Here is a 16756-nt window from a genome sequence, read left to right on the forward strand (position 1 = left end):
GTATTTAAAAACCGGAGATACATTCATATACATCATCCATCATGACCATGGGGGATCAGTTTGGCATAGCTATACTTTCTTGCACCTATCACTGTGACCATATAGTTAGAACCCTATCTTGGCCCGTCACCTACACTGTTATTTCCTTTCCCATGTAATACCATGGGACCTCACTTTAAATGAGTCGAAAGAACCTGATGAGATCTTTAAGACTGTACCAGCGCTCTACCATAAACAGAATGTGCTGTATCCAGCCTGCATTGGCAGTCTCCCAAAATGCAAAGACATTCACTGTAATCCGAAGCCATAAACAGAATGTGTGCAACATTTTTCATGTTGCTAGCATTGGGACTTGAAGCATGATCCTTTTAGGTCCTATGTCACATGCAATACCCATGCACTCCCATGTAGAACTAACTTGTTTGTTTGTATCAGAGTGCCCGCTGTCTGCATCAAGTTGCTCGAATGGAGGTACATTTGATGCAGAATTCTGCCAGTGTCTTTGTCCATCTGATTATGCTGGACCAACTTGTATAGGTAGGATTTTACATTGAGCTGTCTTTGAAACTAAAATATTTTTTTGTGATCACAATAATTCAGCAGTTATGGTTTTGCTTTTTTGTAATTTGTATGATGATTATATTTCCTACGATACTGGTCTCATCTAAAAATATTCTCTTCTGATTCCAAAAATTACACTGAGCGGTTACACTGAGTTGCTACGTGATAATTCTTTTATTCACAAACATTATTGGAGCATTCCATTTTATCGAATGATGCTTAAGTTCCTTATTCAAGCGAATTATAATGCGAGTAGTGAATTCGTTCGGGTAACAAGGACGGATCCAGGGGGGGGGGGGCAAAGGAGGCCATGACCCCCCCCCAAAAAAAAAAAAAACGAAACAATTTTTTTGTTTTTATGTAACATCGCAATAAAGACAGACAATGAGTACACCACCATCTTTTCCTAAAAAAACATTGGTTAAAGTGGTCAGAAATTGCCTCAGATCGCACCACAGAGCACCAAGAATCCAAAAATATTTCGGGGCCCTTAAGCGGGCCCCACGCCGTAATTTTTTTGACCCACTTTTTTGGGGGACCAAATTTTTTTTGGCCCCCCCTAAAATTGTGTTCTGGATCCGCCCTTGTCGGTTAACAGCAAACGACACAATGAAACTTCAGTTGTCGACGTCATTAACTTGCTTTAGTTTCGCTTCAAGATAGTGTGAACGGGCACTTTGGCAGGAAGTGCAGATGCAGTGTCACAGCTGTGGAAATATTCCGGGAAATCTTTCTGTTTTTACTCAGTTTACTCAGGTCACTTCTTTACCTGTTTTTGTGTTTCTTTTTTGTCCCCTTTTCTTTTTTACAATTAATACATGCTAGCCAATCCATGAAGAAAAAAATACATGTTCTCTGCTACAAGAAGTAAAATTTTAAATTGATTACTAAGATATGGTACTGCTACACAACATGTACTGCTATCAACGCAACAATAACTTACAAAACCATGTAGGCCTACTGTCCCATATTTTACCATTTTTTCAGCTGCCAGTCCATGTTTGTTAGACACCGCTCTATGTCCAGACACTGATGGCAAGTTCTGTCAACCGGCTACCAGCGCTGCGGGCTACACATGCAAATGCAATGGGTTTGCAGAATATTTCACTAACAGTGACGGTTCATGTTCAAGTAAGTCGGCATTGGTTCTTCACAATCTTTATTTAAAAGTGACTGGAGCACGACTTCGGTCTGATGCATGCATCAAGGTTCTCTAAATTGAGCTTTCCACTTGATGACCTCACTGTTGGAGCTATTATTTATTTTTATTTTTATTTTATTTCTTTCTGGTAATGAAACCAAGGATTACTCAAAAGTGCCATAGGCACTGTAGCTCGCAAGCCTGAAGAAACCTGTAGAGAGAAGACAGATTTGCACTCAAAAATCATTACTCTGTATGTGGCATCTAAAAAGATACAATACAAGCAGTAGTTTACAGTAAACCATGCAGAGCAAGATATTTTTCATTTGTTTGTGGGGGGAGCGGTTAACCAAAATGTTCCTCCGAATTTCAATTTGCCAGTCGACCCTACTAACAGTTTAAGTTACATTAATAAATACCTTGGAGAGTTGATGATTGGTCGAAACTCGATCACGTGGCCGGGCATTAACGGTGATATAAAGACCGGCTTCAAAGAACAAGCGAATAAATGGCCCCTGAAACAGCAATGATCCAGCCCTATGGAAGGCAATGATTGGCCAAATTTACAGCAGCCATACGGCAGCTTGTAACAATACAGCACTGCCCATGCGCTCAACCACCTTCGCGTGAGACTGACGCGCGCGTACGCAACACAGTTGCTATGGGTGCGCGCGCGTAAGGAAGTTTGGAAACGACATATCGTACAGCGGCAGTGCACTTAACTGATGTTACGACGAAAGCGTAGATCTACGATTTATTTTCTGTAAATACCTCGCCGATCGACATAATTTACCTTTCCTTAACCAGGCATCTTTGTAAGTCTGGACACAAGGAATGTGTAAACGAAATTTCAGCTTCCTCCATAAGGTAAAAATATGAAAACATTGTTGTAATTTGTTTGACTACGGCAGCAGAAGTCGTACGCGTACGCAATGAAGATGTTGCAATTGGCAGCGCAGCCTGGGCCCGGCTGTGGTGTATAAAATAACGCTTATTGAAGAGACAGGGTACCACGCATAAGCTAAAATATGGCCCATGAACATCAACACAAAAAAGTCTGGAAATATCGCCGTAAAAAAGTCACAAAATTGGAGCATTTTAACTGTTTATTTCGTCTCGGTCCATTAACAGCGGTCACCCCAAAACCCGGTCATTATCACGCAGTGAAGACCGGCTCCTCACACTGTTATTCCCTTATTTACACACAGCACACCATGCACAAGCAGACCGTGTACAGAGAGTACGTTCAGTGCAAGGGTCATTCAAAAGTATTGCTGTAACATTACTTCAAGACAGGAAAAAAATCAACCACTGTTATTGTTTTTTTTTTTTCAGAACGCACGTCATTCCGATTTGGCATGGCATTCGACCTGCCTTTCCTTAGTGCCTACCGAAACCCATCATCTGCTTCATGGAGAAAACTTGCCAGGAGGATCACTTCAGCGGTAATATACCATTAATTATAATAATTCCATTCATTTAATTACATGTATGCACCTGGTGAAATGAGCCTAAAACGTGTGTGTTGCACACAAGGATACAAACGAGAGTTCCTCTACAACAGAGCATATCCCTACGCTACGGTCTGGAAATTGCGTAGAGAATGTGCCTTCATCGCGAACCGGATACCCGATGTCGTAAGGATCAAGAACCTGCAAAACTAAACCAAAACTAAAACATGACGAAACCGTAGGTTCACGTGTATTGCGCACCACACGTTCGATAGCCAAAATTAAAAAAAAAAGGAAAATATAAGCACTTTGTCGATATTTTGTACTCATCACCACCGTACTGTCAAGTGCAAAAGGCGTGTGTGTGCGCCTGTGTAAACACCGGCAATGATCGTGGACGTAGGACAAAAGAACTGGGGCGCAAATGATACGTCCACGATCTCCCGAACGTCCACGATCTCAAATCGTGTACAAAACCAACGAGAGTACAAACAAAGGAAAGAGGATTAGGGGCAATAAGGCGTCCACGATTGCCAATGTTTACACACGTGTGGGGGTGTGTGTGTGAGAGAGAGAGTTTGTTTCAGCATTCAATTGGGGACGTTGAACAATAGAGGACAATTGTTTACAAAACATATGGGAGATCTTCCTAAAAAGTACAAACAAAAGAGGGACAATAGGGGTCCTCGATTGTAGGCAAATATACGCTTGTGTGCGTGAGTTTTTTTGGTTTTGTTTGCATTCAATAGGGGATGTTGAACAATAGAGGTCAATAGGTCCACAAATCCCGATATTGGAGATATTGTATAAAAACATATGGGAGGTCTTCCTGTAAAGTTGTTGTACAAACAAAAGAGTGCATAGGGGTCCCGAATTGCAGACATATATACACTTGTCTGCGTGTTCATGAGTTGATCAGCATTCACGAATTAAAAGGCACATTATTTCATCTCGTTTTGGTTACTGAAGTTGTGGCTCGCTTTCAGAAAATTTCTGTTTTTGCAGCGAAGGTTTTCAGGCAATAAAACGAAATATGGAACCGGATTCAGTTTCTCACATGAAATTATGTCGAAAAGTCGGCATACCCAGGTGTTTTCCCATTCCTACAAATTACAGTCAAGATGGGGTCATGTGAAGTGAATCTATCATAACGAAATTTCCACTCTGTTGAAATGTATTTCTGTAAAAGAATAAAAAAGCCAATCTCTTTACCATCTGAACGCTACTTTCTCCTTTTTCCAGATCCTGAACAAGCTGCGGGGAGATAGTTTGACCGACCGTGTGATTGGGGTAACAGTTTTGAGCTTAGAAGAAGGCAGTGTGGTTGCACAGACGGCACTGGCATTCCAAGGGCAACAACCCTCGGTGGATGTCATCAGCAATGTGATAGCAGAGAATGATACACTATACGATGGTGTGGACGACATAGCTCTTGTACCGGACTCTGTCAGTTACACAAACACATGTAAGGCTTTGTAATGTCTTAGCTCCTGTAACTTGCCAGTTACCGGCCAGTACTACTTTCTAAAATCCAAAGAGTGAACATTCACTCCATTCGAGTGAAGATTCACTCCCACAGTCGTAAACTAGGGACTAGACGTTTAGAGTGAACTTCTTTCAGTCGTTAAGATCGAGTTTTCACTCGAGCTTCGACTGATGTGGCTTTTTTTTTCAGACTTTTTCAATCGAAAATGAGAGTGATTTTCCCTCTAAAACGTCTCGTCCCTAATGTCACTCTTTGGAATTTAGAGAGTACCCCAAACTGCCCCAGCCCTTGTATGGTTTATGGATTCATTAATGAGAAATTGCAGTGTGATAACACAATGTTATACAAGTGCTAATGGGTTACAGGAACATTTTGATTGGAGGGCGAATACGATTTTAAACCATTTTTGAGATATTTCACTCCATGATTGAAATACCAGTTACACTCTGAAACAGCGACATCAATATGAAACAAACATAAATAATTTAGAAACACGGGACACTCAAATATTTTAAATGGTTTCAAACTTTGAACAGTGTACAGCAGTGTCAACTTATTTGAAAAGGATATGGACAACTGGTGAACCCAGAAACCTCCTCCTGAATTGAAAATGCAATCCCTGCGACAACCTACGCTCAAAGTGCTCAGTAAAGCAGTGGTCTATTGTAGACTGTGTCAATAGGTCATTAAGTGGATTAATTGCTATGCAGTGGAATCACAGTGAAACTTTTTGTTTAATTTTTTTTTTTGTTATCAGCATTGTTATCAGACTGCACACAAGATGGTTGCATGAATGGCGGAACATGCGAGAGCTCAGGATTCTCCCCTCAGCCAACTTGCAGGTAACTTATGGGGCGGGGCCAGGATTGTGCGAAAGGAGTGGGAGTATATAACCATGACAAGTAGAACATGACAAAGGGCAGAAAGGTGTCTGACTTTTTTTTGTATGGGATGTATCGCCCAGTTGAGTAATTGTAAATTGAATAATGAAAAAAAGTCCCAAACTGATTATAAATGTTGAGTATATATCATCTGGTATTCTTTTTTGTCCCAGGGAAAACTCAATGCTTATATTGCGGTCTTTAAAGTTGCATCAACCTGATACCCATATGTACTTTTATCCCTGGCGAGAGCTTACAACGTGTGTTTCAAATGATGTTTGATACTTGATACGGTGATCGATTTTTCTCCATCTATTCTCCCAAACTTTGGATCAATCTCCCTATCGTCATATACGTGATTCCCAAACTCTGGACACTTTCAAAACTAGATTGAAAACACACCTATTCAAACAATTCAAATGCCACTTTTCTTAAGTTGTTTACGCTATTTCATGTTTTGTTAAAGGGAAGATACAACATTTCCAAACATTAGAAAACGAAATGATAAAACTATCACGAAATACCTTACTGGATTGTTAGGGAATGACAGTTTGAAGCATTCTGTAGAATCGTGGCTCCTGGCGTGCTGGCATTTTCAAGAAAAATTATATTTTCCAACGCAGGTCGGCCGACCAGCGTTGGAGAAAACTTGCTTTTTACAAAAAAAATACTCCTATATAATTAGTCATATTAAGTTATTCCGCATTTTCTTTGCAATCGATTACTACACCTTGCTTGGGTAAAATTAACCCAAGCAATTTGTCAGTACTGTGTTTATATTCTGTATGATATATTGATCTTAAATTATACTAGTTGGTCGAAATAGTGTCAATCAAATTCTGATAGTTACTAACACAGACTACTTGAGCTGATATATTGTTGTGTACAGAGAGTTTAACTGAATAAATCTCACTCATCACATCCTTGATTTAATCATAAAAAAGGATGGAGAAATTCCTGCATTCTTGGTCCCACTTTCTTTACAATATGCACAAAATGCATATCAAGAATGAACGGCTAGTAAGGAATGCTTAATGACACAATTGTGAAATGAATGGTAGATAATCATTGATTTTAGAGGCTTTCTTAGTCCAAACATGTAGAATCCGTGTTCAGAAATGTAGATATAAGCAAAAGTGGGATGCAATCTGTATGTTTCTTGTAGTTGCCCTGCATCGTTCACTGGCGAGCGGTGCGAAACTGCAGTGACCACGTCACCACCAGACTTGACAACAGAGACACCACCAGACTTGACAACAGAGACACCAGCCACAGAAGGAGGTCAGTTTTGCGACACAATAACGAAGAAATAAACCAAACCATAATATGTTTATGCGACCGAATGAAGATTGAAATACTTTTCACACAGTACACAATATATTAAGAGGGTATAAAAATGCTCTTAACATGGTGCAGTCGATGGGAAGAACTGAGCTTGAAATAGCCAAGAAATTGATTTCAGCAGGAATTTAATCTTAGATCTGTAAAACTGTACCATCGCTGAACTATTTTTTGCGTTGGCAGTCTTCCAAGTTATCAATGGAAAATTAATCAGTAGTAATAAGTGGTGTGCAACTTTATTCATGTTGCTAGCATCGCGGCTTGGTCGCAGCATGATCCCTGCAGGTACAGCGATACCTTTTGCAACATTTTTACACCCTTGGTTCACATATTAATCGCACAACAACTTGTTACTGTTTGTTCTCTTATTACAAAGAGTCAGCTCCAAACATTGAGTTTTGTTTCTGGTAAATGGATCTCAGATTATTATGCAATAACAAGTAATGATGCAATTATTATTATTTTTCCCCAAAACCAGGTATATCAGTTTGTGTTCAACTGCTTTCTTTCGTGAATCTGAAGGTTTTGGAAAAAAATTATGTACTCTTTGCGCTGTTGCAGGCGGTGGTGTGTCACCTCTAGCTACAGTTCTCATCATAGTCGGATGTGTTGTTCTCCTGCTGGTGATAGCAGGAATAGTCATCTGGTGCTGCATGAGGCGTCAATACCTTATTAAAAGTCAAATCTACCATCAGTCAAGTAGACGGCTCCAAGCTAATAGGGAACCCTTCGGTTTTGAAGATCGCCGAGATCGCAGCTTGTCCTCTGACGAAAGCTACAATGTAGCTGACTACAGCGAGGAAGAAAGGCGGATGAATCGTCTCGCTCATGTCATGAGCCGGTCACCTTACCTACAGGTGAGACAGGTAGCTGTGTTCTTCTCCAAGACAGGTTTATAAAGAAAGAGCCTGTCAAGTTGCTGGAGTTATAACCCCAGCCTTTTCAGATCTTTTCCAATCCGCCATGAGGTATTGATGTCTTCTGTAGGATTCAGGAAAGTAGAGCTCAGCCAATGTCATTTAACGAGGCTTGATGCCTCTTAAAAGAACGTATCGTGTGCTTAGGGGCACGGTAAAATGGACCCTGTTACAAGATGTTTGTATCTGATAGGCATGGTAACAATCACAATACTGCCTTTGGATGTGTATGATCTAAGTAACATCATGTATTACTTACTTTTTTTTTTATACAACGCACAGACTATGCAGAGTCATTCAGAGTTCATCCGACCATACATGGTGACTGGCAACGAGGCATTGGAACGTTACCGCGAAGAAGAAGCGGTAAGCTTACAGGATCAAAACATTCACATTTTAAGTTTCAGATATTAAATGTTTTACCCTCGGTGTACTTGTTTCTATTCTAACACGACTCTAATTTCAAGACTCGTGTCATGTATTTGGTGTTTTCTTTCACAGCGTGATGGAGGGGACGTTGCAGGCCGCGTGGTGTACAATCCCGCCCTCTACTACTAAACTACGACAATAGCCTGCTCTGTGACAAGTAATACCCATGGGATAAGTAGACTGAACGAGTAAGCGACGGCTTGCAGCTTTACCATGATAACCAGTTCCACAGTTATCCAAGTTCAAGTAGAGAGTTAATCTTCGCACATATCGCATTTACCCAATAAGGTGCCGTGTCTCTCTCCCTTATTCTTAGTTTTAATATATTGTTTTATTCTTGTAGGAGCGGACAAAGCAAACAGCCATTTCCAAAAGTAACATCTTACTTAAGCAATAACTCAGTTGCAACTGGTTTTGGATTCGGTGAGGCTTGTTTGGTTATTTTTTACCCCTGCAATGATGTTAATTTTATACACCAAACTCTACAAGACAGATTCATTTAATTTGGGGCCAAAATGAGCATTCAAGATTAGACATAGCTGTCTTCAGCCATCCACCAACATCAATAATTTTAAGGGGAAAACATGAACTTATTTGCTGTGTTAAGTAATTGTTGTATTTAATCTGTAATAGGTATACGGGGTCCATTTTGTTTAATGTAATCCGATGTCTTTCATTGTGGGACAAAAGGAAAAGCTTAGGCTGTTTTTACGGATTATATTCTGCTGTAAATTTTGATCAGCTTTTTGTTAGAATATCTTGTAATCTATTTTTATTGTATTCTTATCGGTGAGAGAAATGAAAAATCAACGCTCAATAATGTTCAGTCAAATCTTGAACATTCGGAGCATTCGGTGTGTACAATATTACATGTACTGCACATTAGCTGACACACAAGCTGCACACGAACCAGTTTTGAATCGCAGTCAGTTTTATTTTAATAATGCATAGAAATTGGGTAAACGTTTGCGTAAAATGTATTGTAATACTCAGAGTAATGTCATTATTGACAAAAGATATGCTAATTACAGCCTAGGCCTCCATGGGGGGGGGGGGTGTAAGTGGGTATTTAACCCCTCTCCCAATACTTTGTAAAGACTGCCCCTTTCCATTCAAATGTCCATGTTTTCACCAGCGCATACCACCACCCCTTCCCATATTTGTAAAGAGTGGCCTTCTTTTGGTAACAAGTGCCTTTTTTTTTCTAAACAAGTGTCCTTAACAACAACAAAAATCGTGCCCTTTTTGCGCCAACGGCCGTTACGGGTGCCTTGTTTTAATTTTGCGCTTGTATCACCCTGGAAAGCACCATATATTGTCCGTTAGTTTGCATAATCGGCGATTTGGAACAGCGCCCCCATCTCCCCCCCCCCCCCACACACACACACTATTTGATTTTTCATAGTGTCTGGAGGGGAAAAAAAAGGTCTACATTTCAGCACGGATGTGCAAGTACCCTTTTAAAGAAATGTTCCCCCCCCCCCCCAAATAAAAAATGGAAACTTCGTTGACATCCTGTCAGGCTACCGAGGTCAAATAAAATACATTTAACAAATTTAAAACATTTCATCCGAAACTTTACAGCATCATTTCATATATGCCAGGCTGTCAAAAAAACATGAAAAAAAAAATGATTTTATATGAAACCTACATATATTTTAGCAGCATTTATGACTAAGTGGAGGCCTAATTAAATGGAAAAAAAAATATACACATATACATTTTGGTCTTCCTTAATTTAATCGGATTTTATTATTGTAATATCCATATGTTTTATGGTTGAAAATGTAGTTTTCTATCAATTTGAAATAACATTTGGGGTTTTCAAGGAATTAAAAGTATTTGTTTAAGTTTGTAGTTTCAATTCGTTTACGTATTCAACTGGAAAATGAATGTATTCACCACAACACTGGATTGTTTCGGCTACTTGTAGCTCAATGCATGTATGTCACTTGCAGTGAAGTATTTTGTAATACGGATATTTCCCTACAAATGAACGCATTTAATGAAAAGGTCAACATATTTTGTTGTAATGTGTACAGAAACAGCTGTATTTAAAATTTGCATATCAATGTCATGATGATGTCATGTCAGTCTGTCACAAATCAAAGAGAACGATTGTATGTGAATCTTATTTTAGCAGCGTTGTATGACTTATTGAAAGCATAAATAAATGAAATATATATTTTGTGTCTCCCAGAATTTCATCTATAGTTTATTTTGGTATTTACACAATTTGTGAAAGTATAGTTTGGTATCAATTTCAAATATCAATTGGGGTTTTGATGGAATTAAGGGTATGTTTTATTCCGTAATTTCAATTCATTTACGTATTCAAATAAAGGTCAGCAAGGGAAAATTGTTTGATGTTTTCATGATTGTTATTATGATAACAACATTATTCAATATGTTAAATGGTATAATATATCCATAGTTTATGCAATATAGCCTTTCGAGCAAGGGTCTGTGATATGCGAGCAGAATCGGCGATTAATTATGCAAAAAAAGACTGCGCCTTGACCTTTCAGCGTGCGCTTTCTATATCTGGTCTTCGGTTATATACCCGTTGTTGCATCACATATTTCTATAAGTGTAACCTACACACGACATCTATTATTCTGTTCTGTTAACAAAGAGCCATATTTGGGCAACGAAACTAATAACATCCCCATTTTTGTCATTAAATAACACACTACTGCTCTTGTTTTTATACAACGTCAAGACCCGGAGTGAAACGTATGCGCTTACTGCACTGACCAAGCGAACCCAGACTTTGGCAAATTGAGCGCCAACAAATGTGTAATTTCTGTAACAAAACTTGTAGCTGGACGATAGAGGGCGTCATCGCATAGTTCTGCGACTTAACTGATTTCGTTGCAACAACCCCACTAAGGTGAGGAATGCGGAAGTAAACAATGCAGTGACCTCAGCGACGACCGTTCATTCATAAATCTGAACGCTACAGCGGTTTGCGATCAGAGTGAGCATAACCGGTAACCAAGGACAATATCGCTGAAGCACTCATTTGTGTAAACATGCACCTTACCTTCAATCGTGAAACCCCCTATAATTTCCCTCCTTTGTCAGTTTAGTTATTTGAAGTTGTGCTCGTGCAAACTGCCAGTTCAGTGAGTTCCACCAAACCTCAAGTTCATGAGTTCAGAAAAGCAAGGCACACAAGGCACACGTATTGTTCTAGGAGGACTGAATGTCTAGTCTAGATTTCATGGTGACTGTCACTTGTTTTTGTTGTCACTCTTTGTTGTTTTGTATCTAGTCTAATTAATCGAACTAAAAAACAACAAGTTAATCGAATAAAACACAACACTAATTTCCATCTGAAAACATCCTGTACGTTTTGCCAGATTAAGTTAAATTCACACCACCGGATGAAATAAAATGACCTTATTTTTATTTTATTCACCATACTTTGTAATAAAAGTAGGAAAATGCCGTTGTAGATCGTTGTTTGCTTTCCATGTCCATGCAATCATCGGTAAAAAGGGTCAGTTAAAGTTGGGATTTTTTTTTTCAAATGTTCTCCAGTTTCCCCAACATGCCACTTATCACAGCATTTGAATGAGATATTTAAAAAAAAGAAATAGTTTTACAGGATTCACGAATTACTGCGAATAGGTGGGTTTTATTTTTGTAGGTTGCGAGCGTACGTACGTACATGTACGCACCTCGCGCCGTCAAAAACGAAGTCACCGTGCACGGGCGGCCAATGTTTGGCCGTCCACTGGAGGTACCGGCCCGGCTTGCGCCATGCGGAAAATCACGCTGCACTAGATCGTTCAGCCGCCAAAAAAAGTGTATAAAAGTCGGCGGATAAATCCTTCTTTCTGAGCAGTGTCTTTCATTTGTCCAGGAAAACTGGTCCAGCTGAGAGTTTTACCCCTCCCACCCACTTTCAGATTCATCATGAATGTACAACCGATATGAGTGCACGTTTTGGTCGTAGAGGGCGAACTCGCAATTCTCAACATGCATCGGAAGGGTTCTGTGTACTGCTTACTAACATCTGCGGCTTGTCTGGCCATCATCCTGGTGAAGCAAGTAATCTGGATATGCTCCAATTTTATGCACCGTGCCATAACCCAACTTACAATGTCGTTACTGAAACCCCTATTGATGATTCAACTACAGGTAAGTTAATTGCCATCCCGGGGTATCAACAATATTCCGCTGTGGTCGTAATCGATATGGTGGAGTTGTCATTGTGTGGGCTCATAAGGATGGCGCAGATGCCATCCGCTTAGAAGATGAGGAACCGGACGTCTTGGAGCTCATCTGCCTGTCTGTTAACATGAAGTATGGCAAGATGCTCCTTGGTGCCCTCCATCGTCCTGAATCTTTGCCCAGAGCGGATGTCAGCTTGATTGACTACCTTGATTCTCGTCTCACTGCCCTACATATGAAGATACTGACCCTTGACGACTTCATTGTTGGCAACCAGATTGTTTCCCCGTCATCTGCCGACACTGTTGGTCTACGGACGCAGGCTATGCATGGTCTACACCAGATTGTAGATAAACCAACACGACTTTACCCCATTAACACCCTGGATTTCATCCTCACAGACCCCCCCCCCCCCCGCAGTCAGATGTAAGTGTGAGATTCTCTCTCCCTGTGGAACTCCTGATCACCAAACAGTCATTGCTTCAGTTTCATTGCCTGCTTAGAGACACTAGCCTGTTACTCGTTCCTCGAGGCACTACCAGAGGGCCGATGGAGATCGCCTGAACGACGACATCAAGAAAGCCGACTGGAATGCAGCCCACATGCATGCAGACCCTGAGACTGCCTGCACCAATGTTACTGCACTCATCATGAAATCTATGAAGTAAATGATTTCCCATTCGTCCTAAAATGTCAAGCCTCCAGTTTCGAGAACCTCGTGTTCAAAACCAATAAGAGCTGTTGCGAAAAAGTTCAAAAAGTACAAGCCAAGGATAAGGGAAGAGGAACACAAGAAAATCCTCGATTTACACCATAAACAAACGTGTGTGTCTAGGTGATCTTGTCATCCTTAACTACTAAGGACCTAAAAACAATGGGGGATTTGTGATAACAATAACCCCGAGGACATGAGCCAAGTCCTGGGGAGGTTTTCGTGTACAAACCGTATTCGAAATATTGAGAACAAGTGATGTAAAAACAAACAATAGAAACACAAAACTGAAACAATAAGAGACCCTTATAAGTAGAGGATAACACGAATACACGGGTTGACAGGCACTGTGTGGACCTCTTAACAAAATATGTCAACACAGTGCAGGTAGTGAAGACGTTATATGAACTTGCCCACGTCCACACAAGGTTCCTCCTCTGTGAGAAAACAAAAACGATTTAGAGGCATTCTGGGTTAGGGTTATCATCGCCAAATGAAGATGAATGCTTTTAAGGAAATCATGATTAACCTTTGGGTTGAAAGAGTTTTCACGGTGCGAGTTAAGTATTTTTTTCCTACACGAAAACAAAGGAAAGTAGGTAAGGTGTTATGGGTATGCATGAGTATGTAAAGACAGGCAATGGTGGACCTAGATCAAATAGATGACAGCATTCAAATCAAGGACGTCCTCGATAAAAAAAAAAAACGTGTTCAAAACCAGCGGGTATTGTTGTTAGAGTATTAACAAAGATTTGATGAAAAGGAACAATATAAAATCCTCGATTCACAACATTAACAAACGTGTGTTTACGTACATTGCAGTCGCTGTGTTGACCTGTGAACAAAAGGTATCGGCACAGTGCAAGCCGCTTTTTTCCCCTTTTTTTTCATTTTGCGTGTCTTAAAACCTCGTAAATATCCGAAAGATTGACCGCTTGCAACTTTAGATAACTATTAATACCTATTCCACCGTTTGTCACGACACATAGAACTCTGAACTGTACAACAAATATTAGCCAAGTCCTACTACTGTACAAAAAAAATAAAAAAAATAATATAGTGATAATGATAAAAACGCGTTTGGAAGAGTCATTGTTACTGGCAAAATACTGCATGGGCCATGAACCCCGCGCATGGCATGTCTTATACAAGTCGTCATTGTTCGAGAATAGTCAATTATCACTTTGCTTGTGTTGGCGTACTCCTGTACGTTAACTCTTCTTAGTTGGAAAATGAAAACCTGTACTGCCAGCAGCGGCATTTGCTGCAGGCATTACTTTCCCAGAAGTTCCAGACACCCATGAAACTAAAGCTTAATCATCTTTCAATGTCCGTTCAATTTGTTTGGGGGTAATCCGATGCCTTGGTGGGAGGGACATTTCCACTCAAAGAAAATCATTCCCCAAAGTGGTGATTTCCTCTAAATGACAGCAACCCAGACCGAACAGTTTCAGGGGGTGTTAAATAAGCTTTTTGATAACTGGGTAGGTTGCTTTCAGAATAAGTCCTTCAAAATCGCTATTATTGAAGTGGCTCCAAAGGTCAGCGAAAAGTTATTGTGGAAGAAAACGTGAATTCTGTATTGAAACATGACTATACACGGGGTTTGTTGAATCAGTGCTACATGAAAACCCAACTTGAACTCCAACCGCATGGACTCCATCCCCGTTCACAGATAAATTACCGCTGCGCGAAGCAGACACTAGTCTAACAGTGCATTTGTAATCCACACACTGATGCGAATCCAAATTTACCAGAATCCTGTTTTTATTCAAAAAATCAGAGCATATACCTGATTCTAAAAGTGGTGGGCAGCCGCGTGAAAAGGAATAGTAAAGTAGCACTTTTAACGACTGAATAGAATGAAAATTTGCCTACGCTTTCGTAGCAAAAAGTACTTCATCAGATGCACTAAAGAGGTGAATCATCACACAAGGTTTACATAGGGGAACATGTACAGTAAAACAGAGAGTGGTGATCAATCAATTATCAATGGTGATGATTAAAAATGTACTGTCAGAGTTAAACAAAGCCACGATCCCTATTAAGGCCTAGTTGAATTCCATCTGTTTTGAGTAGAGCTACTCTAAACTGTATCTAAAGTGAGGCCTGATTAATTGATACGTGTTTGTATACCTTGTTCTCTGATATCAAATTTGTGTCCATTGATATGTTGTCTTAGTGTCTGTCCAGTTTGTCCAATGATGTTCCAAAGACCCCCCACAACATCCCCAGAACCGGGCGACAACACGAATATAAGTAGGCCCACGTGAGGTAAAGCACATATTTGCTCACTACTCACGTCACGTAGCCGAGTGGGTTTGTACGTGACTAACGGTCTCAACGCAAACAAACCCAGCCATTATCGCCTGAATCCTTTGGAGCCGGATCGTTTGTGATAAATGGTGGAGCTACTATTGATAATGACCTGTACTTAAACTAGTCAAGTGATCACACACAGGGTGAATAAAGAAAAAAGCGGAATCCAATTAAAAAACTATATATGTTTTACCTTTAATAAAAAAAACTGGAGAGCCAATTTCAGAAACTACTTCTAGATAAAAAAAAAATGCTTAAATTTCTCAATTCGCTCAAAGAATATCACAATTCACCCACAATGGCTCTAAAACCTGTCTCGGAAAAAAAACAATTTATTGCGTGTTCTCAACAACAAAGAAAATGACAAATAAACTTGTTTCAACAACTGTTAACAACTGCAGTAAATAATATATTTATAAACAACCCTGCTGAACAAAAAAATGTGATTTATAAAATCCACTTTTTTTTTTCAAAAGAAGGGATTTTGTTGAATATTTTAAACTTTTAAACTCAGGCTTTATCGCTGGCGGTGTTTGAAGACAATTGTGATGACGATTCTTGAAATCCCATTTTTGGACGATCTAACGGATTGTAAAAGTTAACTGTGTAAATCCATGCCATTGGAATGGATAAAAACTTGCGTGTGTGTTTCTGTTTGTGGGGCTGTGTAATTTTTTTTTTTTTTTGGCAACAAAAACAAATCTGAAGGGGATGATCCTATGACCCATCCTGGAAAAAAATGACAGAAAATATCTCCCCATTCTTGTACGGCAGACACAATAACAAGTTGTATTTTACGCATTTCGTAATGTTGAGAACACTTGCCGTGAAAAAAAATACACATGAGTCTTGAGGCCTACATGGTGGCTCAATAACGATGCAAAAACGCGATTCACAGATAAGGGCCTGTATGGCGAGGATTTTGCTTCTCTATAAATACAGGAGCTATATTACCAAACTTGAACATGAGCTGTGAGTGTTTCATGAGTGGATCATGATTCATTTATTTATAAGGTATTGCGTGTTGGCTGAGTCCTTTACGTGCCGTCCTTTACGTGTCATCACTTCTGTATGCTTTTCTTTTCGAAAGACCTGGGCACGGTCTGTGAATTCAGTTTTTATGAAGTATCATCAAGTGCAAATGGGATATGGAGAAAAATGGTCTGTTGATGTACCAGGCCTTTCGAGTTGTAAGGGAAAAAGAAACCGTTAAAAGGATCCGGAATCACATGCTCTGCACATGCGTGACAATCACTTCGGAGCTGTCGATCACAGACGGGGGAGGGGTCTTGGGATCTAAGCCCCAAATCATGTCATATCGCCTCGGTGACATTAT

General features: G+C 39.9%; 1 protein-coding gene across 1 annotated transcript in view; it reads left to right on the forward strand.

Moving 5' to 3' along the window:
* The window catches only part of LOC119720462 (fibrillin-1-like), a 41412-nt gene extending 32815 nt beyond the window's left edge, over positions 1-8597 (forward strand). Inside the window, exons 40-48 of the mRNA XM_038190134.1 lie at positions 412-537; positions 1549-1692; positions 3038-3147; positions 4396-4618; positions 5397-5481; positions 6686-6801; positions 7423-7718; positions 8061-8144; positions 8280-8597. Of these exons, the coding sequence (XP_038046062.1) occupies positions 412-537; positions 1549-1692; positions 3038-3147; positions 4396-4618; positions 5397-5481; positions 6686-6801; positions 7423-7718; positions 8061-8144; positions 8280-8336 (1241 nt within the window). The 3' untranslated portion in view covers positions 8337-8597. The remainder of the gene's footprint in view (positions 1-411; positions 538-1548; positions 1693-3037; positions 3148-4395; positions 4619-5396; positions 5482-6685; positions 6802-7422; positions 7719-8060; positions 8145-8279) is intronic.
* Positions 8598-16756: the final 8159 nt, after the last annotated feature.

The sequence above is a fragment of the Patiria miniata genome, unplaced genomic scaffold (genome assembly GCF_015706575.1).
Source record: "Patiria miniata isolate m_02_andy unplaced genomic scaffold, ASM1570657v1 HiC_scaffold_9, whole genome shotgun sequence".
Lineage (NCBI taxonomy): Eukaryota > Metazoa > Echinodermata > Asteroidea > Valvatida > Asterinidae > Patiria > Patiria miniata.